We start from the raw sequence: 25,607 nt of genomic DNA on the forward strand, positions 1-25,607 counted from the left end.
ACTAAACCTCCTTCTGCATCATTTACTTCATCTGTAAAATGAGGAAGGCAATACCTACTTCCGAGTTTTGTGACCATTATTAGTTAATATATGAAAAATGCTATTTGCCATTAGCATTAATTGTGTCAAAACCGGAACAAAGACATTGCATTTTTAATTATAAAAAAAAGGAAGCTCGGGGGACCTAGGCCATTCCCGAATTCTGAGAGGTCTCAATTATTAAGGTCAATCAGCAGCCTTACTTAGAATTCCGTTTTAGGCAGCCAGGAAACCAGATTAGTTTTCCAAAAGGAAGTGCCCTTTGCATCTAACCTGGTAGGGCTGCCAAGAATTCTGTGGGGTGGGGGGCGGCGCTTTTCCCCGGGCTGTCTGGGGTTTGCTGGGCGCTGCAGTTGCTCCGGGTGGGGCAGCTGCAGGGCCCGGGCGGAGGCCTTGAGCCTGTTACTTTCGCCACGTCCGCCTAGAGCACCACACACTACCCTTTCCTCCCGCTGCCGACCGCGCGGCACCGCCTCCTGCTCCCGCCCTCAAATCACAAAGGCCTCCAGCGGCCTGCTGCGTGCTGGACGTGACAAATTAAAACCGCACGTCCCACCAGTGTCCTCGCAGACGGACAGCGCCTCAGAGCAATGGCAGGGCGTCGGCGCCTTCTAGCCTCGGCCAATAGTAGCTGCTATGCGCAGCGCGCGGGAGGGGAAAGGGAGGGCTGGTAGGCGGGGCGGTGTGGCCTGAGCCGCTCTCTGCATTCCGCACGCTACTAGAACGTACGTCGGCCGCTTTCTTCTCCGCTGTTTAAGCCTTCAGCCTTGCTGCCGTTGAATTGCCGGGATGTCGCTTTCTAATAAGCTGACTCTGGACAAGCTGAACGTGAAGGCGAAGCGGGTCATCATGAGGTAATTCTGCACATCTGCTCATGCTCCCTCAAGGGCTCTGCTGCCGCGTCTCTGGCCACAGCCAACTTGCTTCCTTGCCTGCCCAAAGTTGCTTTAGCCTTGGCTCGGCCCCGTGGGTTCTAGCCCTGCATAGTGAGGCTGCCCACCATTGTGGCTGAGGCTTTGCTCCACTTTTACGGTTTCTAATCTCTTGCCCCACCCGAGAAAGGGAGCCGTTTTTGCCCTTTGGAGGTGGCTCCGCCGAGGAAGGGCTCAATTCCGGGACCCATTTTGCCCTCCTTCCTATTCCTGAGATGAGGTTCCATCGCCTCCAGCTCCCAGCCGGCGAGGTGAGACGTAATGCTTAGCCTGCAAATCCCTAGGCCCCAAGAAGGGGACCTTGAAAGGTCATTTGGTTAGTTTCCCTTCCCCCACCGCCCTAGACCATCCCAGATAAATAAGAAAAGGCCCACAATCCAAAGGTCACTGCACAAAAGGAAAAATTTCCCTGAAGAGGTTATTTAGATGTTCAGGAGTAGCACCCCCTAAAGCATTAGGGATGGGAGGGTGGAGTGGGGTGGGGTGCACAGAAGGAGGCCCTACAGAGCTTATGTAACAGGCGTCTCTACATGCCACCGTTGGACTACAGGCCATGCGTGGGGTTTACATCAGAATTGTGACACATGCTGGGTGATGGTAGAGCAGGGTGTGGTTGCTCATTCTTTTTCTCCAACCTCACCTCACAGTTGGTTAGAGAAACAGGATATTAGAAGTGACGATGGCTACCCAGGCACTTAGGGGTCTTTTACTCTGCACATGTGGAACCCTGGTCACTTAACCAACATGGCTTCTCCCTTGTATGCCCAAATTGTATGGTGCATGGAACTTTTGCGTTTATCCTTTTTGTAACCTACGGTATATTTGCATGCCAGGAGCAAAGTGCAGGAGGACAGTTAGGTATGTAACTGCTGGACTTGACTGTTGATATACCTTGATAGGATCCAAGGATGGTGCATTTTGGGAGTCACAGGGCTTGCATTGATAGCGTTGTGCAGTCGTCCTTTTTGGGAAGTGGTTGATTGATGGACAGGCATGTGAATGGTGTGATCCAGCCCCTTTCCCAATTTGGGCTGGTTCAAGTGAGGGCATCTTTTGGATATTAACAGACACATTAGGCAGTAGGGAATCTCCCTTTACCCTAGGCTTAAATATAGGAGGGCACTATGAATTTCAGAACTCTGGGCACCGTAAAAGTTGATGCAGCTCTCCCTTTTTCTCTAATTTCATTGTGGCCACTATTAGCTTGCAAGTGGCCTTCTCTGTCTTGTTGTGGAAATAGAAAAACTCAATATCTTAGGGCCATGAAAAACACCTGGCATCCACATTTTCCCAAATGATCTAGGCATTAGCACTCTGGACAAAGTAGGAATCAAAGCCATCCTGGTATTAAAAATGGGCCCTTTCTACCCTTCTGATGATCTTAAGGAAAGGGGATAGATTCTATAAAAATTGGCCAAGTGGATGTTGGCATGCAACCGGATCTTAGGTTTTAATTATTGCCTCTCCACTGGGCTCAAGGCTGACCTTTCGAGATAACATACACCAGCTGGAAGACAAGGGGTGGGGCGTCACGCTTGCTGGTCACCTTCCTGCAATTGCAGTCTTGGGCTTTATTTTCTCTCCTCAGGGAAACTGGTTTGAGGAATTAACTGGGCTGTTGGAGAGTGAGACTTTAGGAGGTGCTTATCTTTTCTCCCTCCGGACCCAACATGAAATAACTTGCTGTTCAAGGACTCAAAGTTTCACTTAACACAGATTAACCCTGAGCCTTGAAATGATTGGCTAGTCCTGTTTTGCTGATGGAAAATTACCTGTCCAAGGTCACTGAACTAGCAAATTGGTGGCAGAGCTAGGACTAGAATTTGGGTCTCTTTGGCTGCCAGCCACATCCTCTGAATACTCACCATTGTAAACAAGGACAGGTTAAAGACTGTCTGTGAAGGTTGCAATCCATATTCTTCCCCCTGTACTCTGGATAAATTCTAATTATTTGGCCTGAGGACAAGAAGTTACTTTGTTCCCTATTAATGTATCTCTTTTGAATGGAGTCACATTTTGTAGGACTACTTTTTGGAAGAGCCTAGGCCAGCTATGCCTTGTCAGCTCAAATTTCTTCTTGTTTCAGTGCCTTTATGTGGTGGTTGCTGGCAGTGATTCAGAAATGGGGCCTCCTGAGTGTGGCTTCCCTTGCCTCCTCTCTTTGTCCTGCAAAAGAAAACTCTCATGTTTGCTGAGTCTTCTGGCTCCTGCTTTGAATTGCCCAGGGAAACTTACTGATTTGTTGGGGAACTTCAGATAGCCAGAAACCTGACTGGGTAATTATCAGGTTCCACCTCCATTTTTTTGGTCTCCAGTTGACTCTATAGCCTTTTGAGTAAACTTCCTGCTTATTTTTGCAATGTCACTTCCTTTCTTCCTATCAAAGATTGCCAGTCTTACTCCTTTGCTGATTTGTGAAGCACTTCCATTTTACCTGCTCCCTCCACCCCTGTTTTGTTTTAAACCTGTTTCTTGAACCTGTTGTAACTTGTTAAGCAACAGCTTTGATGTAGTGGAAAAAGAAATGGAGAGGAAAAACTGAGCAGAGAAAAAGTCTTTAAGATGCTCATAATACTCCAATTTTCCAGTCAGAGGGTATTTCCAGTGAAGCAAGAGTGGGCATGGTACTCTTGAGAGCTTTTAATGGGCCTGGAGCCCTGAAATTGCAGGTGTTAGAGACTTGATATCTTACTCTAAATCAGTATTTTTGACATTTTATTTTTAAATACATACAGATTCACAGAAGGTTGCAAAAATAGTACAGAGAAGTCTTTGTTCACCCAATTTCCCCCAGTGGATACATCTTACAAAATTCTGGTACAATATCAAAAGTAGGAGGTTGACATTGGAATAAAGTATATAGTTCTTTGCTGTGTTATCACACAAAGGTTGTGTGTAACTCCTACCACAGTCAAATTACAAAACTGTTTTGTTTGATCACCACCAAGCCCTCCCTCATTCTACCCCTTCAGAGTCGTGCACCTTCCCCCCACTCCCTCCATTCCAACACCTGGTAACTACTGATCTGTTCCCTGTCCCTAAAATTTTATCATTTCAAAAATGTTATATAAGTGGAATCACACAGTATATAACCTTTTGGTATTGGCTTTTTTTTTTTCACTCAGCTTAATACCCTCTATTTATCCAAGTTGTTGCATGTATCAGTCGTTCATTCTTTATATTGCTGAGTAGTATTTTATGGTATGGATGTTGCACAGTTTGTTTAGCCATTCACCCCTTGAAGGACATCTGGCTTTTTTTCGGTTTGGGCCTATTACAAATAAAGCTGCTGTGAACATTGAATATTCATGCACAAGTCTTGCTTGGTGTGGACATAGGCTGTCATTTCTCTTGGGTAAACACCTAGGAGTGGAATCACTGGGTCATATGCCTAACCTTTTGAGGAGTTCCCAGGAAGGTTTCCAAAGCAAGCACACTATTGTACATTCCCATCAGCAGTGTATGAGTGATAAGTTTTTCTGCATCCTCACCAGCATTTGGTGTTACTGTTTTTTATTTCAGCCATTCTGATAGCTGCGTAGCGATAACTGAGTTCACGCCTGAGGCTAAGTTCAGGAGTGTTTCAGGGAAGTGGAAATGGAAGGGCTGCCGATTTTACATAGAAGAAGTGGAATGTGTAGGCAAGAGTAATTTCTGTGGTGGAGTCCTCAGAAAGAAGCTAAAAGCAGAGCTGTTGTTGAGATTCTAGGAGATGATGAAAGGAGGTAATCCACAGGCAATGAGAAGGGAGAAGTCCAGTTCTCATCAGTAAGGTATGCCATGGCAGCTTGGATAGATGACACAGATTCTTGAGTTTTTCTGCCCAAAGAATTTCCTCCCTGTAAGGGAGGGAATAGGGAGCACTGCAAAGGTTGGCTTAGGGCTCAGCCTGTTGCCATTAGTGCTTTTGACCACAGGCCTTTCTGGGAGCCTGTTAGAAGGAAAATGACACAGGCAATGGGATACTCTGTCTTCTTTGGAATGTACTTTAAGGCTGGCAGGGGCCTTGTTCAGGATATTTAGAGAAGATGCTTGGAATCATAATCAAGTAGCCCGAAACTGAGTAGAGTGTATTTCTGAGCAGAGGCATACTGCTTTTATTTTTGAAGACTTTTAATTAAAATGTTTGAACATAGAATTATTCCTTCAACCCACCTTTGGAAAGGCTGCTCTTCAATGATGTAGATTGGAGTACTGTTCTAGGGGATATAGGAAATTGGTGGTCTTCTTAATAGGTCTAGGATTTTGTAATTGTCTGCCAGGCCTCAAGCATGGCAGCGGTCTTCTCCACTAGGTCATACCTTCCCTGCAGTGTGTGACCTGCTAGCTGTTTTTGTAATGGTTGGAGAAACATTAACATACATAATAATAGCTGCCATTTGTATAGCACTTACCATGTACCGGGTACTCTTCTAAGCCCTTTACAGATCACTAACTCATGTAATTCTCACAATAACCAAGAGGTAGATACTATCATTCCTCCTCTGTAGATGAGAAAGAAATTTAGGGAAGATTTTGCAGGCAACACTTAGACCCTACAATCAGCTATCCCATGTAGTTGTTTTCAGTCAGATTGAATTAGGCTGACGTTCCAAGGAGTTCAGAAGAAGAGGGGAGGAATTATTGGTTCTTAAAAAATGAATGGTAAAGCAGTAATCTGTTGGGTGACAAAGGAGAGAAATTATTTGCTTGTGCCATCTTGATCACTTCTCTTCCAATTGCCTATTTGTCAGGTAGGCAGGGTCACATGTTCCACCCTCTCCTATCAGGTTTTTTGAAAGAAGGTATCTTATTTTTATTGTGTGTTTCGCTTGAAGAATCCTGTGAACTCAGTCTTCAACACTGAGTTTTTTCTGGTCACAAGGCCCCAGGCTTTCTCCAAAAAGAATGATACTCAATTGATGTGTTTTATTTTTCCAGTTACTTTTTTCTTTTTAGTGATGTTAGTTACCTTCACTAGGACCCAGAAATAATACCAAAGGAATCAGAATCAAGATGTATTCCTTAATTACCCCTTACCTATCCAGCTGCCATTTATTATTAGCTACTATCATGCTAGGTCCACATAAAAATCTTTTTAGATGGAACTGGTTTTAGCTTCCCAGGACTTCAGGGCTAGTTCCTGTGATTTCAGTTAGGTTTGATTTTTATTTTTAAAAATTCCTTTTTTAGAGTATGAGATATATACCTAAAAGGACACAAATCATAAGCTCAAAGGCTTATCACAAAACGAACACATTTGTTTAATCACCCTGGTCAAGAAATACACTGTAACCCCAGAAGCACCCTCTGGTGTCTTATCACAGGCCCTACTCCCACCTTCCTCTCCATGGCTAACCACTGTCTTGACTTCTAATGGCACAATATTTTGAAGGTGGATTTTGAACTCCCACCTTATTTAACTGGTTCACTAAAAGTGCCTCTCCTAATCTTTGAGGGAACAACAAATCGAATGGATCATGGCTCTAAACCTGAAATTTTGTTTCTTTTTTAGAGTGGACTTCAATGTTCCAATGAAGAACAACCAGATAACAAACAACCAGAGGTAAGGTCTCTGCTAAACCTTGAGCTTGGTTTAAGATGTATGTGTGTGTCCATGGCTAAATAAGATGAAATGGTTTTCTTTTTTTATTGTAGAACTATGGTAACTTAAGCCATATATTCTTGGCTTTCCACAAACCCACTCTCTGGTCTGTTTTATTATAAAAATGTAAAAATTGGGATAAATCATCTTCAGAAAGTGATTTTTTTAATCTTCCCATGTTTTGAAAATTTGAAGGATTTGGGGTTATGCATTTTTAAAAAATAACAAAAGTCGAAGGTTACTTGGCTTCCCTTGGAAAATAAAGAACTGTGCAAGATGATTTTTTAATACTAGTAATATTTAAGCTTACGTGTATTTTTCCACATGGCCCAGATACAATCAGTTTTTGAGAATTTTGATGTAAAGGAAAAGACTTCTGAAGTAATATTTTCAGTTAGTTTAGGCTGTTCTAAATATCCTGGCTCCAAAATCAGGAGCAGAAATTTTATATGATAGTATTGCTCTTAATGTTTTTATTTATTTTGAGGGAGAGTGAGACCTTGTGAATGCAGGAGAGGCAGAGAGAGAGAGAGGGAGGGAGGGAGGGAGGGAGAGAGAGAGAATCCTAAGCAGGCTCCATGCTGACAGCACAGAGCCCAACACTGGGCTTCATCCCACGAACTGTGAGATCATGACCTGAGCAGAAATCAAGAGTTGGACGTTTGACCAACTGAGTCACCCAGGCATCCCCCCCCTTTTTTTAAAGTAATTTTTAATTTTAAATGAAGGGTTTGAGCTGGAAAGGTGTTTTCCAATGATCTAGAGCAGTGTTGTCTAATAGAAATCTGAGCCAGATATAAAGTTTTCCAATTGCCCCCTTAAAAATGTAAAAAGAAACAGGTGAACTTAATTTTAAATAACATTTTATTTAATCCAGTAAGTCAAAAATAATGATCTCAATATGTAATCAATAAAAAATTAAAGGGACAGTGAACATTTTTGGTAGTAAGTCTCCAAGATGCAACATGTATTTTAATAGCACTTCTCAATCTGGACTAGTCGCATCTCTAGTATTTAAGAGGCACATGAGGCTAATGGCTACCTATTAGACAGTACAGGTCTAGACCCAAAACATTTTCAGATATTGGCCCCAGAGTAGAGTCTGGCGTTCTACCAATACATCCCTGCTGTGCCATAGTGGAAGGTCTTTGTTTTATACAAGGCAGCTCTGACCTTTCTTGAGTTTCATTTTCTGCAGCACACAGAAAAGATAGGAAACAAGCTTATCAAGGTATTTTATGAATAAAAGGCAGATAAACATGTCTGAGTACATTTTTCATTTTCAGAAAATGCATTGAGTTCACAAACTGAAGCATTAGAAATAATAGAACTTGCCAATAAGGGATAGCCTTGAAGATTAATTTGTTTTTTTGGGCAAACTTTGTGCCTAATGAAGGTTTCTTCTTTATTTGGTATTAGTGAGTTTTTATATATGTCAAATAGCATAATATATTTTAGAAGCATAACTTGGCTTTTTATTCCATTCTCTGCTGCAATGTCACCTTATCAGAGACTTTCCCTGGCCACCCTATCTAAAATCCCCTCCACCACTATTCCCCAATCATTGTCTCCCTACCTTTATTTTTTACACAGCGTTAATTACCACCTGATACACACACATGCACACACATACACATATTTATATATATACACACACATATATATATAATATATACATATATAAATTATGTATATACATGTATATACATATATACTTTATATATATATACATGTATTTATTGTCTCTCCATTAGAATTTCACTTCAGTGAGAGCAGAGACTGTTTTTATTCACTGTTGTATTCTCAGAATCTGGAAAGGTAACTGGTATAAGAAGAATTCAATAAATGTTTGTTGAATAAATGAATGATTTTATTCATTATCAATTTTAATTTCTGAAAGACTGGCAAAAATGTAAAGCTTGTATTAAATCTTTAAAAAAAATTTGACATGTTTAAAGGGAGTTTAATAAGTTTTTGGTTAAACTATAGATAATGTGATACATTATTTAAACTATGTTCTATGTAATGTATTTTTTCCTACAAAAAAAGTGCCTTAGGATCTGTAATGAGTGCAAAGAAGTTAGTACATATTTTTATTTTTATTGTTATTTATTTATTTATTTATTTATTTATTAATATGAAATTTATTGTCAAATTGGTTTCTGTACAACACCCAGTGCTGATCCCAACAGGTGCCCTCAAGAAGTTACTACATATTTTTAAATTTTCCTCAAATTTCTTTTAATGGTGCTAAGATTTGGGCATTTAATTTTTTTTGTTTTTTTTTAATTAAAAAAAATGTTTATTTATTTTTGAAAGAGAGAGAGACAGAGTGTGAGCAGGGGAGGGGCAGAGAGAGAGGGAGACACAGCACAGAATCCAAAGCAGGCTCCAGGCTCCCAGCTGTCATCACAGAGTCTGATGCGAAGCTTGAACTCCCAAACTGCAAGATCATGACCTGAGCCAAAGTCAGACACTTAACCGACTGAGCCACCCAGGTGCCCCAAGATTTGGGAATTTTAGATTTCTTCTCAGTCACATAAGAGGGATGTTTCAGGGGTCTTCTCAGTCACATAAGAGGGATGTTTCAGGGTCCCTAAGACCACCCACATATTTGGTGATTCACTAAAAGGACTCACAAGTTTAGCATATAGTTCTCACTGGTAAGGTTTATTATTATAGTGAAAGGATGCATGACAAGATCAGCAAGGGGAAAAGACAGATAAAATCTGGAGAAATCCATGCAGGGGCTTCCAGTGCTCTTTCCCTCCAGCAGTGGAAAATGCAGTAGTTGTATGTGTTGTTTCTGCCCAGAAAAGCCCATTAGAGACTCAGCCCCCAAGATTTTTATTGGGAGCTGGTCATATGAGTGCCCACTGCCTAACAACCAACAATTTTCCAGACTCTTAGAGGAAAGCAGGTGTTCAGCATAAATCACCTAGTTTGTACACTCTAGGAGCAGTGAACAGCCCATGTCAGAGAACCAAGGGACCACTTTGCAAGCCAGGTTCTCAGACACTGGCCAGGGGCCAACTTTACAAGCAAGTCTTTCTAAAGATAGCAGCCTCAAGCCTGCTATATTAAATCTTTTCTGCCTAAGGGGCAAAACAGGATCAGATGGAACAATCCTAGGTGGAAGGTTAGCATCATAATTGATTTCTTTCCCTGAACATGAACATGAGGACCATCACTGAGTTGCCAACAGATTTGAAGGCATTTAAGAGAAGGAAAAGGGCTTTATATTTTATGAGACCATAAATAAAATAGTTCCCACTAATTCATAGGAGTAACCTTGCTCTACTGCCTGTCTCTTTTTGGTTACAGAATCAAGGCTGCCATCCCAAGCATCAAATTCTGCTTGGACAATGGAGCTAAGTCAGTTGTTCTTATGAGCCATCTGGGCCGGCCTGATGGTGTCCCCATGCCTGACAAGTACTCTTTGGAGCCAGTTGCGGTAGAACTCAAATCTCTGCTTGGCAAGTAAGTGCCAGGGTCTGGAGCTGGTGGACTCTGACAGGAGATGTTGTGAAGCATGTTGTTCCTCTTTCTTTCAGACTGCTCAAGTGTCTCCATCTTGTGCTCTCCCCAGGGATGTTTTATTCTTAAAGGACTGTGTGGGCCCAGAAGTGGAGAAAGCTTGTGCTGACCCAGCTGCTGGGTCTGTCATCCTGTTGGAGAACCTTCGCTTTCATGTGGAAGAAGAAGGGAAGGGAAAAGATGCTTCTGGGAATAAGGTAGGACCTGGGACTTTGACATTACTGGGGGTGAGGAGGGCTGAGTCTGTAGAAGACTGAAGAATAGAGGTAGTTCATGTTTATTTTTTCCTTACACACCTTTTTATTGAAGTTTAACACACACCTATATATGTATATGTATGTATATATACACATATATACACACACATAAATGCATAGCTTGATGAATTACCACAGAGTACACATGCCTGTGTAACCACCACCTACGTCAAGGAATAGAATATCGGCTATACTTGGGTATGAGTATTCAGTGGACATGCTTTTGCAATTGTTCCTTTGGTACCCACTTGGCCTATTATGACATGAGAAATCTGACATTATGTGATAATCCTACTTGGGCTATGATTCCCAAGTGCTGAGAGCAGACATTCACAGGCAGTTGAGGGGGGGGGGTGGGTGTCCATGCTCTACCAGGTGTTCCTCCAACAGAGCCAGTATTAGATTCTTTTAAGACTGGGACAGTTTTTTTTAAGCAATGGGCCCTAATGTGTTATGGAAGGACAATGAATATTCTTATTTAGAAGGGGAATTAACTTAATGGTTGAGCTTGGTACTCTTAAAACCATAAATTAAATGTGATATAATTGGGATTTTCTTATAAATTGTGTGAGCAGAAAAAGTACTTTCCTAAGTCAAGTGGAAAGGGACTATTTGGGAAAATTTGTTGTAATTGGGTAAATGATGTTCATGATGACAGTGCCTTGGATTTAAGGCATTTTTTTTTATGCAGTGTAAACCATTTTTTTAAATTCTCTTTAAGATAAGTAAGTATACAGGTATTATCATCATTTCATAAAGAAATTTAAGTCTCAGAAAGGCACTCATTTTACTAAAGTTAGAGGCAGTGGTGCTGTTGCTGGGCTTTATATTTAGCGTAGTCCTTTAGATCAGCAAACTTTTTCTATAAAGGGCCAGACGATAAGGCTTTGTAAGCTGTACAGTCATGACTGTATATGATCCTGTTGGAGCTACTCAACTCTGGTGTTGTGTGCAAAAACGACCATAGTTAAAAACCACCCCAAACAAACAAAAAAAGAGCAACTGTAGATAATCCACAAGATAGATTACTATGACCTGACAACCATAATTCAAATATTAAATGATAAGCTGGCTCTTTGAGGATGATTTAGAATTTGCCTATTGGTAGAAGAGAAGCTGAAGTCATCCTTTAGAACTTTCCACTCTTAAGGTGTTTAGTGTCTTGGGGAACAAGATTCTTTGAGGCTAGTATCTCAATCTCCTGTTGTATTTCTGGTGTTTCTTTTTAAATTTTTTTTAACATTTTATTTATTTTTATTTTTTGAGAGAGACAGAGTGCGAGCAGGGGAGGGACAGAGAGGGAGACACAGAATCCAAAGCAGGCTCCAGGCTTTGAGCTGTTTGCACAGAATCTGATGCAGGGCTGGAACTCATGAATGTGAGATCATGACCTGAGCCAAAGTTGGACGCTCAACTGACTGAGCCACCCAGACACCCCTCTGGTGTTTCTTAAGGTCATCGGAGTACCAGCTTTCAAGCAGTTTCTTTTCTTAGCAACTCAGGCCTTATCCTGCCTTTGGCATGGTCTTGGTACAGTAGTAGGAGTCAAATGCTGACCTCAAATTTGGTGCCCTTTTAGAGTGAGAATCACTTGCACAGACTCTAGGACTTAGAGGTGGTAGCAAATAGAGGGAAAACCTGTTATTCAGGGAGTGGTGAACTAACTGTGCTAGCCTATGACATTTTTAGTTAATTAACTTTGCATTTAAACACACATTAGTGTCAAGTGTCCAGTGGCTTTGATGCTCGAAATTTCAAGACCCAGTATTAAGTTGAAAATAGATAAAAACAACAACAAAGCAGGGACATAAGAGTTTTCCTTCTTCCAGTGTACCCACATTGGTCTTTTAGGAACATTTTATTTATTGGCAGATCAAAAATGAGAAATGGGGGGCGCCTGGGTGGCTCAGTCGGTTAAGCGTCCGACTTCAGCTCAGGTCGCGATCTCGCGGTCCGCGAGTTCGAGCCCCGCGTCGGGCTCTGGGGTGATGGCTCAGAGCCTGGAGCCTGCTTCCGATTCTGTGTCTCCCTCTCTCCCTGCCCCTCCCCCGTTCATGCTGTGTCTCTCTCTGTCTCAAAAATAAATAAACATTAAAAAAAAAATTTAAAAAAAAATGAGAAATGGGTTCTGAATATTGTTAATTTCTATAGTGCCTTTTTTCATGAAGAGCTTCAATTTGCCCCCTATTTCCTTAAACAGTTCTTAAAGGGGTTATCATGTCTTTAATAGATGAGAAGATGTCGGGGACAGAGATCAACTTGCCAAAGGTTTTCACAGTGAATTAGTGTTAGAGTTGGGCCTAGAACCCAGGTGTCCTGCCATTTGGGCAGTGTTTTCATTACTACACGAATAATCTTCCAGTCACCAAGGGCAGGTGATATTCCATTCTAGAAAGATTATGTGGGTTCTGCAGTCTTTAATTTTAGCATTTAGGGCCCCTGCATTCTTTGGGTCATTAGAGGAAAGCCCCTGTTCTTTGTGTAGCCTCCTTCACTTTGAAACACAGGGGAGTGGGATTGGCAGTGACTAAAATAAACATCTGTGCTGTATATTCTTCAGTGCCATGTCCCCCCGTGCATTTTTCTTCGTCTCTTTCTGGAGATCTTTGTCCATCCTTCCATCCTGCTTTATGTCCCTTTTTTTTGGGTGGGGGGATCCTTGGATTCCCCTTTCTCTTAAAAATGTCTCTCTCAAAAGTGAGACTTTTTTTTTGAGAGAGAGAGAGGGTGTAAGTGAGCGATGGGCAGAGAGGGAGAGGAAGGGAGGAAGGGAGAGAGAGAGAGAAAGAGAAGCAGGGCTCACCTGATACAGGGCTCTAACTCACAAATCATGAGATCGTGACCTGAGCTGAAGTCAGATGCTTAACCACTGAGCCACCCATGGTGCCTAGGTGACATTTCAAAGCCATGTTTTACTTCTAATTTTGCTTCTCTTTTTGGTAGAAGTGTATTTCTTGTTTTCTTAGATGCCTAACTTCTAGGGAAGATTCTATAAAATACAGCCTTTTAATATATATAAAATATTTCTTAGGTCCTTTTCTGTTGCCATGTGTCCACCTGCCTTCTCTGTCCCAGGCTCATGAAGAATATGTGTGAGGGCCTCTCCCTTTGCAAAAAGGCCGTGGTATCTAGAAGCCTGAGTCAAGTATAATCCTGACTTTTACAAGGATATGTTAAAATGAGGATATGAGTCAAGCTAAGGAAAGGGAAAGATAATAAGAATCTTGTCCTAGGTCAGTGGGATGTGATTAGCTTTGTGTGACTAGAAGTTAAGCCATGGTTCAGGAATCTTAAGTTTTCAATTTGAGGCAAGATGATGGAGAGCAGAATGTAGAAGTGACCAAAAGACCTGGAGTATTTGGAAAAAGAAATATATCCTATTGCTTGTTGTGAAAATTGCTGTCCCACCAACTCTGGGTCTTTAGAGATGTTCAAAAGGACTCTTGGTATGAAATGCTTTTATAGTTGTCTTAGGAGCAATCAACATTTTCTGTTTGTTTTTGTATTTTTGTTGTTGCAGGTTAAAGCTGAGCCAGCCAAAATAGAAGCCTTCCGAGCTTCACTTTCCAAGCTAGGAGATGTCTATGTCAATGATGCTTTTGGCACTGCTCACAGAGCCCACAGGTACTAAGAGTCTTGTTTGATGTTGAACTGGCAACAGTAATCTTCTCTTTACTGGAATAGCCCAAGTTCTGGGTTGTTTTTGGAGATTTCTGTAAGTGATGTATTATATAGAACATGATCCTTTCAGTCTCTAATTGGAACTTCCAATTAGAGTGTGGTTCTTTTTTTAAAAATTTTTAAATGTTTATTTAATTTTGAGAGAGAGAGAAAGAGAGACAGCACAAGTAGGGGACGGGCAGAGAGAGACGGAGACACAGAATCTTAAACAGGCTCTGGGCTCTGAACTAGCAGCACAGAGCCCGAAGCTGGGCTTGAACTCACAAACTGTGAGATCATGACCTGAGCCGAATTCAGATACCCAACTGACTGAGCTACACAGGTGCCCCTAGACTGTGGTCCTTGTTGAATATCCTTGGTTCTTATTTTATTGAGGAAATAAAAGTGAAACATGTTGAGAATTATGGAGCTTTTTGTCAAGCTTTAGGAAGAGGTTGCTCTTAGGATATTTCAGGTAGAGTCCTCCCTGTGTTAAAATTGTAAGATCAGAGTCTTTTAAAGTTGTTTATTTATTTATTTTTGAGAGGGTGAGCACAAGTGGGGGAGGGGCAGAGAGAGAGAGAGGGAGATACAGAATCCGAAGCAGGCTCCAGGCTCTGAGCTGTCAACGCAGAGCCTGGCTTGAACCCATGAACTATGAGATCATGAGCTGAGCCGAAGTTGAACGCTTAACCGACTGAGCCACCCAAGTGCCCCTATGAGATCAGGGTCTTATGCTGTTATTAGGAAGCAATTGAAGAATTTTCTCCTGTTGTCACCAATTGGCTGATTTGCTTATTATGGTTAAACCCTTGACTTGAAGACTATTAATTGGGTATCTTAAATTCTACTTAAGGTCATTGCTTTTTACTTGCTCCCTTTGGCGCTGCTCTATTAATCAAAAACCTTATGTGTTTTTATTGCAGTTTAAGGTTGAAAACTGTGAATGTATTTCAACGATAAGGAGATGGCCTCTAGAATTGGGAGAATTGGTAAGGGATTGACCAAAATTTAAATATGTCTGTTCTTTTCTAGCTCCATGGTGGGAGTCAATCTGCCACAGAAGGCTGGAGGTTTCTTGATGAAGAAGGAGCTGAACTACTTTGCCAAGGCCTTGGAGAGCCCAGAGCGACCCTTCCTGGCCATTCTGGGCGGGTATCAAGAACCTTTCTGAGATCATGTTTTAAATAGTATATTTGCCTGATAGTAGGCCATGACTTGGGTGGTTTTTTGTCAGAAAGCACAATCAAAGTGGGTAACTGAGGAGAATTTAATAAAGGTTCTATCTATCTACCACGGTATAGGTAGGGTTCAGGGAAACCCCAAAAGGACAGTATAGTAATCTGGGGCTAGAAACAGCCATCACAGTCCCTAGGCCTGAAGGGACAAAGAGAAGTGGTTATCAGAATCCAGAGAGGGTAGTTGTGTAGAGAGGGCCCTCTGATGGAAACTGTAGCCTTGGTCAGGGGACATTGGGATAGCCAGGGAAATAAATACTCTCATCTCCCTTCAGTCTTCTGATGTTTCCTCTCCCACTTCCAGTTGGCTGCAATCCAACTGGAAGCCAGAGAGCCCCTTGATGCAGTCCATGCAGGTCAGCCTCCTGGGACAAAACAGGGCCCAGAAGGAGAACAAGTGGTTTTGGAGGGAAGAATGGGAAAAATTTACCATAGTTGCTCATCTTACTATTTTTGAAGCCTTTGAGCCTTTCACATACATATAGTATGGCAAGAATAACCATGAAAATCTCCTCATATGTATTTAATTTATCCTTTGGAACTCATTTCCCCTAATTATATACCTTTTCATATTTTCCCCTGTGGGGAAAGGTACCACGTAGATAATGATATTCTAATGGCTTAGTTAGAAGTAGAAATTTCAGAATTGCAAAGGTTAAGGAGGCTAGGAAGATAGATTTTAGGTGATAGAGTGGGCACAGGGACCTAGTATACTGCTTGGATAAGATAACTTCCTGTCACTTGGCATGGCTATCTAGGTAGCACCCTTGTTATGGCTGGATGCCACTGACCCTTCTGTGAGCATGTTTTCTTTTTTCCATGGGATTGAACACACTCAGCATTTTCCTATGAAAGCTGACTCTGGAGTTCGGTGTCAATTTCAGGTAGCATAGTTGCTCTTCAGGCTTCATGAGCCCAGTTTCAGGGTCCTAAAAATAATTCAGGTGGGTACAGGTTGTCATCTGTGTCCTAGAAGTATTGCCCCTCTTGTGCACTGAGTTATAAAGGTCACACTCTTATCTTTGCTGCTCTAGAGATTAGGATTTGAGCTGCTTTTCTTCATCCTTCTGTAGTCCTGTAATATGGGAATGAGTGCCACCTAGTTGTTATGACTAGGTTTTAGGCTGACCCTGAAATCGCTGTTTTGGGGAAAGTTGATGTGGAGGGTCTTTTTTTGCCACCTTTCTTCCAGTATAGTCTTAGACCATTCGCAGTTTGGGGGAAATTTTACATTTTATTTAAAAAACATTGTGGAAGCACCAAACATGTACAGAAGTTGAGAGAACAGTATAATCAGCCCTCAGGTACCTAATACCTTGCTTCAACAATTACTGACATTTTTGTCAGGAGTACAGCATTTTCACGCAAATCTTAGACATATAATTTCACTTAATAGCTCAGTATGTATCTCATAACTGATCAGGAGATTTCTTTTTCAGTAACCACCATGTTATACTTAATACAATTTAACAGTTTTCTTACTGTCATCTAATATCAAGTTTGTATTCAGAAGTTCTTTGTCATCTCAAAAATTATCTTTTTACAGTTGGTTTGGTTGAATAAGGATCCAGATGAAGTCCATGCCTTGAGTTTGGTTGTTAGGCATATTTTATTCTGTAGTAGTATCCTTTTCCTTATTGTTTTCATTCCATTGATTTGTTGAAGAAGCTGGGCACTTGAGCTGTAGCATTATCCATCCCACATTCTTCAGAAGAGATTGAATCTCTTTCCTTTTCTCCCTCTTATTTATTTTCTCTCTCTTGTGCTCTTGCTCTGTGTGTGGGGATAGTAGTTAATCCATGTTTAACCCTTGGTGGTGACCAATCTTTACAAGGGAGATAAACAGTCTCTTGCCATTCAGTACCCCATGTCACTGTTGTTTTGAACCTCCCTCTCACAAATTGTAGCATAGGGCCTTTCACAGGGTAGACATCATCTTGTTTATTGAATGAAGAGGGAAACAGGCCCAAGGGGATCTCTTGTTTGTTTCAATGGAATTTATATATATAGGAGTGTTTATGTTTAGGTTTTTTTTCTCTCTCAGGGAGCTGAAAGGTTTGTCTGTATTTATTGTCTTATTTACTTATACTAGAAGCTCTGAAGGTGTAGAGCTCTTTGGTTTTTGCCCACTGATTTCTCAAAGACCTAGAACACTGTTTGGCACAGAGAAGGTGCTTGATAGATGTGTTAAGTGGTCCAGTGGAATCATAAATGCCATAAACCACATGTCCCAGCAACTGAACATAGATCTAAGAGTGTGGATACCTGTTTTTGCTTGGTATATAGTTGTTTGGTATATGATCTGATCCCTTCTGTAGGGTTGGGACAGTTTTGAGTGGGCTCAGGGATCCCACAGTTAGCAGTCTTGCTGAAGTATAATTAGCTGTCTTGACTTCTGGTTTTTGTGGGGAGAAGGCAAACTAGACCTGTTTGGGTCTCATGGTTTCTTTAGACAGTAGGTCTTTTTCTTTTTTCTTTTCTTTTCTTTTCTTTTCCTTTCCTTTTCTTTTCTTTTCTTTTCCTTTTCTCTTCTCTTCTCTTCTCTTCTCTTCTCTTCTCTTCTCTTCTTTTCTTTTCTTTTTTCTTTTCTCTTTTCGTTCTGCCAGAGTGTGAATGGGGGAGGGGCAGAGGGATAGAGAAGCTTAAGCAGGGTTCATACCCAGGCCCAGCATAAAGCCTGATTTGGGGCTCGATCCCAAGACTGAGATCATGAACTGAGCCAAACTCAACTGTCAGATGCTCAACCGACTGAGCTACCCAGGCGCCCCAATAGTAGGTATACTAAGTCCTTTATGTTGTAGAAGTTTTCTTAGAAATAGATTGGCCTTTTGGGTTGAAGAAACATAGGGCAAAGTTAGCCAATACTCTTTTTCTTCCAAGTTTTTATTTAAATTCCAGTTAGTTAACATACACTGTAATACTAGTTTCAAGTGTAGAATTTAGTGATTCATCACTTATATAGAACACCTAGAGCTCCTCACAAGTGCCCTCCTTAATACCCATCACCCATATAACCCATTCTCCCCACATACCTCCTCCCTCCAGCAACCCTCAGTTTCTTCTCTATAGTTAAGAGTCTGTTTTTTGGTTTGCCTCTCTTTTTTCTTCCCCCATATTCATCTGTTTTGTTTCTTAAATTCCACACGAGTGAAACCGTATGGTATTTGTCTTTCTCTGACTTACTTATTTTGCTTAGCATGATACTTTCTAGTTCCATCTACATCATTACAAATGGCAAGATTTCATTTTTTTATGGCTGAGTAATATTCCATTGTATGTATATACCACATCTTTATCCATTCATCAGTCCGTGGACGTTGGGCTCTTTCCCTAATTTGGCTATTGTTGATAATGCTGCTATAAACATCGGGGTGAATGGATCCCTTCAAATTAGTACTTTTGTATTCTTTGGGTAAATACCTAGTAGTGCAATTGCTGCTGGGTTGTAGGGTAGTTCTATTTTTAACTTTTTGAGGAACCTCCATACTATTTTCCAGAGTAGTTAGCCAATAATTTTGTCACTTGGAGGACATTTCCTTGTTCCTATGCCTTGGTATAAAAACTCAGGCACTATTTAATATCACTTCCTTAGTCCATCTGTTCTTTTGGTGATGTTCTTGCTTTCCCTTCTAGAGCTAAAGTTGCAGACAAGATCCAGCTGATCAATAATATGCTGGACAAAGTCAATGAGATGATTATTGGTGGTGGAATGGCTTTTACCTTCCTTAAGGTGCTCAACAACATGGAGGTAGGAAACCAATGCTAAGTGGATGTGAAATCGCTCTCCATGAGAAATAGCAGGTTATGTAAATTTAAAAAGCAAACCAGCTTCTGACATGAGCCCTAACAAAACTTCCATTTTTATTTATTTTGAAAGTTGTTTTTCTTTTGTCCTGGAATTGTTTCTTTATATTGTATTGTATCTTATTCCTATGCTTTGTGAGGTAATCATGTTCTTAGTATAGAGGCTGATCTTCATCTTGGCTCCTGTGTATAGATTGGCACTTCTCTGTTTGATGAAGAGGGAGCCAAGATCGTCAAAGATCTGATGTCCAAAGCTGAGAAGAATGGTGTGAAAATTACTTTGCCTGTTGACTTTGTCACTGCTGAAAAGTTTGATGAGAATGCCAAGACTGGGCAAGCCACTGTGGCCTCTGGCATACCTGCTGGCTGGATGGTGAGTCACTTGGGTGGTTGGTAATATGAGTGAACAAAAACATTTTGATTTCATTCATTCATTCATTCATACATTCACTCACTTCACTCATTCATTCAACCAACTAGCAAACATTTTAAAAGAAGCTCTACAGGAAATCTCTGTCAGAGAGGGCTCCAAGTGTAGCAGTGAGACCCTCCTCAAGAGAGAATCCATGGGGGAAAAAGCAATGGTATGATTGCTGCTGTCTTCATCAGTAATGTGGGGGCAAAACCATGTTGTGTTTCCTCGTTTATTTAAGGTTTATTAAGTACTTGACTATGTGCTGGGGATGGTGCTATGTACTATCATGATTTGGACTGTTCTGGATTATGTTGTTACCTAGAAACCTATATAAAAATCTTATATGAAAACATTAAGATAGAATTATACTGATTATAAAGAGGAAAAAAGGTGTGTGTACATTAAAGACTAAATAGTTGATTGTAGTGTTCTGTACATATCATTTTTTAGAGAGAGTGTGAACAGGGGAGAGGGGCAGAGGGAGAAAAAAAGAGAATCTTAAGCAGGCTCCACACTTAGCCCATGGCTGGACTTGGGGCTTGATCCCATAACCCGGGGATTATAACTGCTGAGCCAAAATCAAGAGTTGGATGCTCAACCAACTGAGCCACCCAGGCACTCCTCCACATATTATCATTTTAATAGCTGTATAAAATCATATGTTGACATACTAGTTTGCTTACTCATTTTCCTTTTGTTAAGCATGTGGATATTATTTATTTCATTGTTTCTCAAAGTGTGGTTCCAAGAATAGCAGCATCAGCAACATTTTGGAACTTGTTAAAAAAAAAATGCAAGTTTCAGAGCCCTACCCCCGATTTACTGAATCAGAAATTCTGGGAGTTGGGCCCAGCAATTTTTGCTGGAACAAGCCCTCCTTGTGATTCCAATGCCAAAGTTTGAGAACCATTGAATCTAGATCAGTATTTCTCAACCTTGGCACTATTGACATCTCAGGTAGTTTTCGTTGTGGGAGCTGTCCTGCACATTGCAGGATGTTGAGCAGCATCCCTGACTTTTACTCGCTAGATGTCAGTAGAATCTCCCCCTTCTTCCCAAGTTGTGACAACCAAATGTCTTCATACATTGCTACATGGCCCCTGGGGATGGGCAGAATTGACCCTGGTTGAAAACTACTGATTTAGTTCTTCATAGTCATAAATAGTGTGGTTAAGAATGTTTTTTTTTTTTAAATCAAATAACCTGAGGTTTTCCCTTCCATTTGATCTTCCATAAAGGGCATGAGCAGGTTTATCATTTTAAAGACTGAAGGGTATCTTTTGGTTCTACAAGAAACTCTAGTGTTCTGCCTTGAGTTCAGGTCTTGGTGGAGGTGGTATTTACTTCTGTAAGTAGCTTTTCTTGGTAACTCATCTTTAATTCTGCCTCCTAGGGCTTGGATTGTGGTCCTGAGAGCAGCAAGAAGTATGCTGAGGCAGTCGCTCGGGCTAAGCAGATTGTGTGGAATGGCCCTGTGGGCGTATTTGAATGGGAAGCTTTTGCCCAAGGAACCAAAGCCCTCATGGATGAGGTGGTGAAAGCCACTTCCAGGGGCTGCATCACCATCATAGGTACAGGATCCTCTACAAAGTTAATGCCAGTGTGATCTGACTGAATTCTGATCAGCAGGAAGTAGAAGGGAAATGATTAAGTTTTAGTGAGCTTCTTGCTGCCAGTTGAATCTTGAGAGCTGAACGGGTGTGTATAATCCATGGAAGAACATCTTAATGAGATGGAGTTGGGGGTTCGTCAGCTACCTTTTGGGCTTACGAGCATACTGCCTTATAGTTTGGTGCCAATACTTTTTATTTTTTTTCTTTTCTTTCCTTTTAACTTGGCTTTCATTCAACAGGTGGTGGAGACACTGCCACTTGCTGTGCCAAATGGAACACAGAGGATAAAGTCAGCCATGTGAGCACTGGGGGTGGTGCCAGTTTAGAGCTCCTGGAAGGTGAGATTCTTCTGTTCCTAGGCTTGTTTGGGGGAAGGTGGGGGGTTATGTGGTGAGAAGTGGGTAAAATGGAGTGGAGCTAGTAGGTAGTGTTGTCATTACTGTTCATTATTAGCTGGACAGTACAAATGGAGGAACTTCAAATAAGGCTCCTACCATCCATTTTGGGTTGGGAGGGGCAGAGAGGAAGACTTATTCCAGAAAGGTTACACTCTAGTAGACCTGGGATCCAAAATGTAAAAGTTAACCAACTCTTGGTCATAGATCTATCCTAAGGAAGAGCAGACATGTTATTGGGACATGTTGGGAAGATAGGAGGCATATCTGGCTTCATGGTCCTATAGTAATGCTGTCTGTGTGTGTGTGCTTTCTCAAAAACAGGTAAAATCCTTCCTGGGGTGGATGCTCTCAGCAGTGTTTAGTACTTTCCTGCCTTTTGGTTCCTGTGCACAGCCCCTAAGTCAACTTAGCACTTGTTGCATCTCTACTTGGCATTAGCTAAAATCTTCCCCCATGTCAAGATTCAGCTAGTGGCCAAGAGATGTAACGCCAGGAACCCTTAAAACAGTTGCACGGCATCTCAGCTCTTCTTTACTGCACCCTGGATTTGCCTACATTCTTCAAGATACCATTTGAATTTCTTAGTGACTAAACCATTGTGCATTCTAGATTGCATATATTTATATTTTGCCTGTTAAAAGAAAATGAGCTGTGTTAGCTTCTCTTTTTGAAGTAGCTTATTCTGATTAGCTTTGTCATTGTTTCACTACTTAGAACGGAAATAAGATGATATTCTAATGGTAGGTAGGGAGACAAAGTTGGTGATCTATTCAATAAATAATAAAAGTATCCATTGAAATGGGATTATTTTTTTCCTGTCATACTTTGTTAGGTTGAGAACAGAATCTTGAGGGAAGAGATCAAATCAGCTACATTGTGAATGCAAGAGACGGGGCAGCAGTGGTGGTGGGGGGGTAGGGGAGATTAGATAAATGTGTACTTTTTTTTTTTTTTAATTTTTTTTTTCAACGTTTTTTATTTATTTTTGGGACAGAGAGAGACACAGCATGAACGGGGGAGGGGCAGAGAGAGAGGGAGACACAGAATCGGAAACAGGCTCCAGGCTCCGAGCCATCAGCCCAGAGCCCGACGCGGGGCTCAAACTCACAGACCGCGAGATCGTGACCTGGCTGATGTCGGACGCTTAACCGACTGCGCCACCCAGGCGCCCCGATAAATGTGTACTTTTAAAAAATGTTTATTTTTGGGAGAGTCGGGGAAGGGAAGAGTGAAAGGGGGAAAGAGGATCTGAAGCAGGCTCTGAGCTGACAGCAGAGAGCCTGATGCGGGTCTCAAACTCATGAACCGTGAGATACATGACCTGAGCCAAAGTTGGATGCTTAACTGAGTGAGCCACCTAGGTGCCCCATAAATGTGTACTTATTTTATTGAATCCCTACTTTATGGCAGATAATAATGTGATAGGTGATTTATTTTTTTATTTTTTATTTTTTGGTTTGTGTTTTAAAGACAGTGAATGGGCAGGGGAGGGGCAAAGGGAGAGGGAGAGAATCTTAAGCAGGCTCCATGCCCAGTGCAGAGCCTGATGTGGGGTTTGATCTCAGTGAGATCATGACCTGAGCTGAAATCAGGAGTCAGACACCTAACTGACTGAGCCACCCAGGCACCCTGGTGCTTTATTTTAGATTTTATTTTTATCTGTTACACATGACCATAATTTAAAAACGTCAAGGCTTATGACAACAAAATAGGCTTCAGCCCATTCCTCCCATTTGTGATTTCCATCCCCCAGAGATGACTGCTTTCAACACTTAGCTTTTTTTCTGGTACTTACCTCCATGTTTCTGTAACATACTTAATATTATTAATCTCTTGATTTTTACGAAACGATATGTATTAATGCCATGCCATGGGAAGATTTAGCATTCTTATAGCCTCTGTTCCACATATACTTCCCTTCTTAATTTGCCCAGTATAGTTTTGTTATAATCCTAGATTACATCAGTAGTCTACATTGTGATTATAAATAGTATTCACAGCTGAGCTATGTCATACGGTATGATTATATAATGTACCTTTTTATTTTCTTTGGGGTTAATAAGTTTTGAAAGTTTACTTTTTTTCTATGTACCTATCGCTGATTCATACCCAGTGTATTCAAACATGTGAGACAAGTCTTCATTTTTATTAGCGATATTCCTCCTGGAGTCTTCTGCTTTCACTCCAGTTTACCCTGGCTGCCTTCTAGGTTTGCTATATAGCTGTTGCTCTGGGATTTCTTTTTCTAGAAGAAATCCCTTTGGGGTAACCCTGTTGGGGATTCCTTTTACCTCCTGTGTTGGGCCTCCCTTTTCCTGGATTCCTTTTCCCCCTTTTTTCTTGCTTGACTCTTTTTGTGAAACACAGAACTCTACTAGCTTCCTGAGGAGTATCTGGGACTCAGAGTTTTTGAGACCTTTTATGTCTGAAAATGTCTTTATTCAACCCCTAATACTTGCCTGTTTGGCTATATGTAGAATCAGTGTACATATCAGTTTCCCAGATTTTAAGGCTTTGCTTCATTGTCATTGCTTAAAATCTAATGACATTCTGCACTTGATCTTAGCAAAAAGGCTAAGTGATTCTAATGACATTCTGATTCATGTATTATCCTTGTAACTTTCCCTTCCTTTTTCTTTCCTGTCATTTTAATGGAGTTTTGGGAGTGAGCAGAGGTAAACATGAGATTTCAAAAGTCTGCAGGGCATTTTACATTTTACATACTAGATGTGTATTTCACCTTTCTTAAGAAACAAGATCTTGGACAGGATCACAAAGCTAGTATGTAACAGCAGGGATTCAAGTTCAGGTTTGTTGGACTCCAAAGGCTGCCTTTTCATTGTGCCTTACTGCCCGAAATGATGCTTCTAGCCTAGGAGTATTTAACTCTAGAGAGAAGAGCAAAAGAAAATTTTGGTGGTTGCTTTTAAACAAAACAATTTTGAAGGCTTGAATTTTTAAAAAATTCATTTGAATTTTAATTAATATTGTCCCCATAGTTGTAGTAAATTTTAAAATGCACCATGTTTCTGCATACCTCTAATGGTACACTATATCCTGGTGTGAGAAGCAGTAATTCTAGGCTGATTTTTTTGTAGAGGTGACCCAGAGGTGCTATTCATAGATCCAGCAAATTAATGTTACAGCTGGGCTAGACTTCCCCCCACCCTACTGATTACCTTCCTGCAACATTTTATTATTTCATATGTACAGAGGAATTGCAACATTTTATTTCATATGTACAGAGGAATTAAAAGAATTGTATAAACACCTGTAAACCTAGCACTTAGATTCTACAACTGTCAATTCATCCATCCACCAACCTGGATTGTACCTTTTAAGTACTTTCTACTAGACTCTGCTTCCAGGATCATTCTCCATTTATTTGTTCATTAATCCAGAGAATGAATGGGGAAACACAAATAGCCAAATATTTGAGTACCTGCCATATGCTTAGGACATAATGGAGGGAATATAAGATAGCATTTATGTCTTGAAGAAATTCACCACCTAGTTGAGAAAGGTAATATGTAACAACTTGTGAGCACATAAACTAGAATAGTAGTACAAGGATGTGCTTCCTGATTTAATACAGAATTATGAATTATTGATAAAATATTGCAAAGTTTTAGCATGTGTCACAAATTCAGTTTTAACCTCCATATGATAGATGTATATGCCTGTATAGAGATTATGATCTTTGTGTCATCAACTAATTCAGTCTCTTAAACTCGGTGTTTCCTACTTTCCTTGTTTTCTTTATGTCCAAAACTTCCCTCTAGCACATGATACAAAAGTCAAAAAGGGGTATACAATGAGAAGACACCTTCCTACCTCAGTCCCCCAACTACCAGTTACCCTCTTTAGAAACAGCTACCGTCAGACTGGTTTCATTCATTCTAGAGCTACTTAATGTATATAAAAAGCATATCCTATGTATGTATATACATACAAATTAAAATATATATGGTAGCCTACTATACACACTGTTTTGAATGTGCTGTTCTGATTAGTGTTGTCTTTCCTAACTCTTGAGTACTTTCACTCTGGACTTCTTGGGACCAGTGTGCATTATGTTTTCTATTTTCCCCACATACTGGCTGTACTCCTATATTCATACTCAGATCAAA

At 40.9% G+C, this 25,607-nt stretch overlaps 1 protein-coding gene across 1 annotated transcript; it reads left to right on the forward strand.

Annotated features, from left to right (window-relative positions):
- The first annotated feature begins 733 nt into the window (after nucleotides 1-733).
- On the forward strand, nucleotides 734-22,281 carry PGK1 (phosphoglycerate kinase 1). The gene is made up of 11 exons (XM_047076263.1): nucleotides 734-893; nucleotides 6,466-6,516; nucleotides 9,880-10,035; nucleotides 10,145-10,289; nucleotides 13,870-13,973; nucleotides 15,045-15,164; nucleotides 18,881-18,995; nucleotides 19,245-19,424; nucleotides 20,860-21,037; nucleotides 21,319-21,417; nucleotides 21,799-22,281. The coding sequence occupies exons 1-11, from the start codon at nucleotides 829-831 to the stop codon at nucleotides 21,837-21,839; spliced, it is 1,254 nt and encodes a 417-aa protein (XP_046932219.1). The 5' UTR covers nucleotides 734-828; the 3' UTR covers nucleotides 21,840-22,281.
- Nucleotides 22,282-25,607: the final 3,326 nt, after the last annotated feature.

The sequence above is a fragment of the Lynx rufus genome, unplaced genomic scaffold (assembly GCF_022079265.1).
Source record: "Lynx rufus isolate CCGP_SWC_20201006 ecotype Redwood Valley unplaced genomic scaffold, mLynRuf1.p SCAF_14, whole genome shotgun sequence".
In the NCBI taxonomy this organism is placed as follows: Eukaryota; Metazoa; Chordata; class Mammalia; order Carnivora; family Felidae; genus Lynx; species Lynx rufus.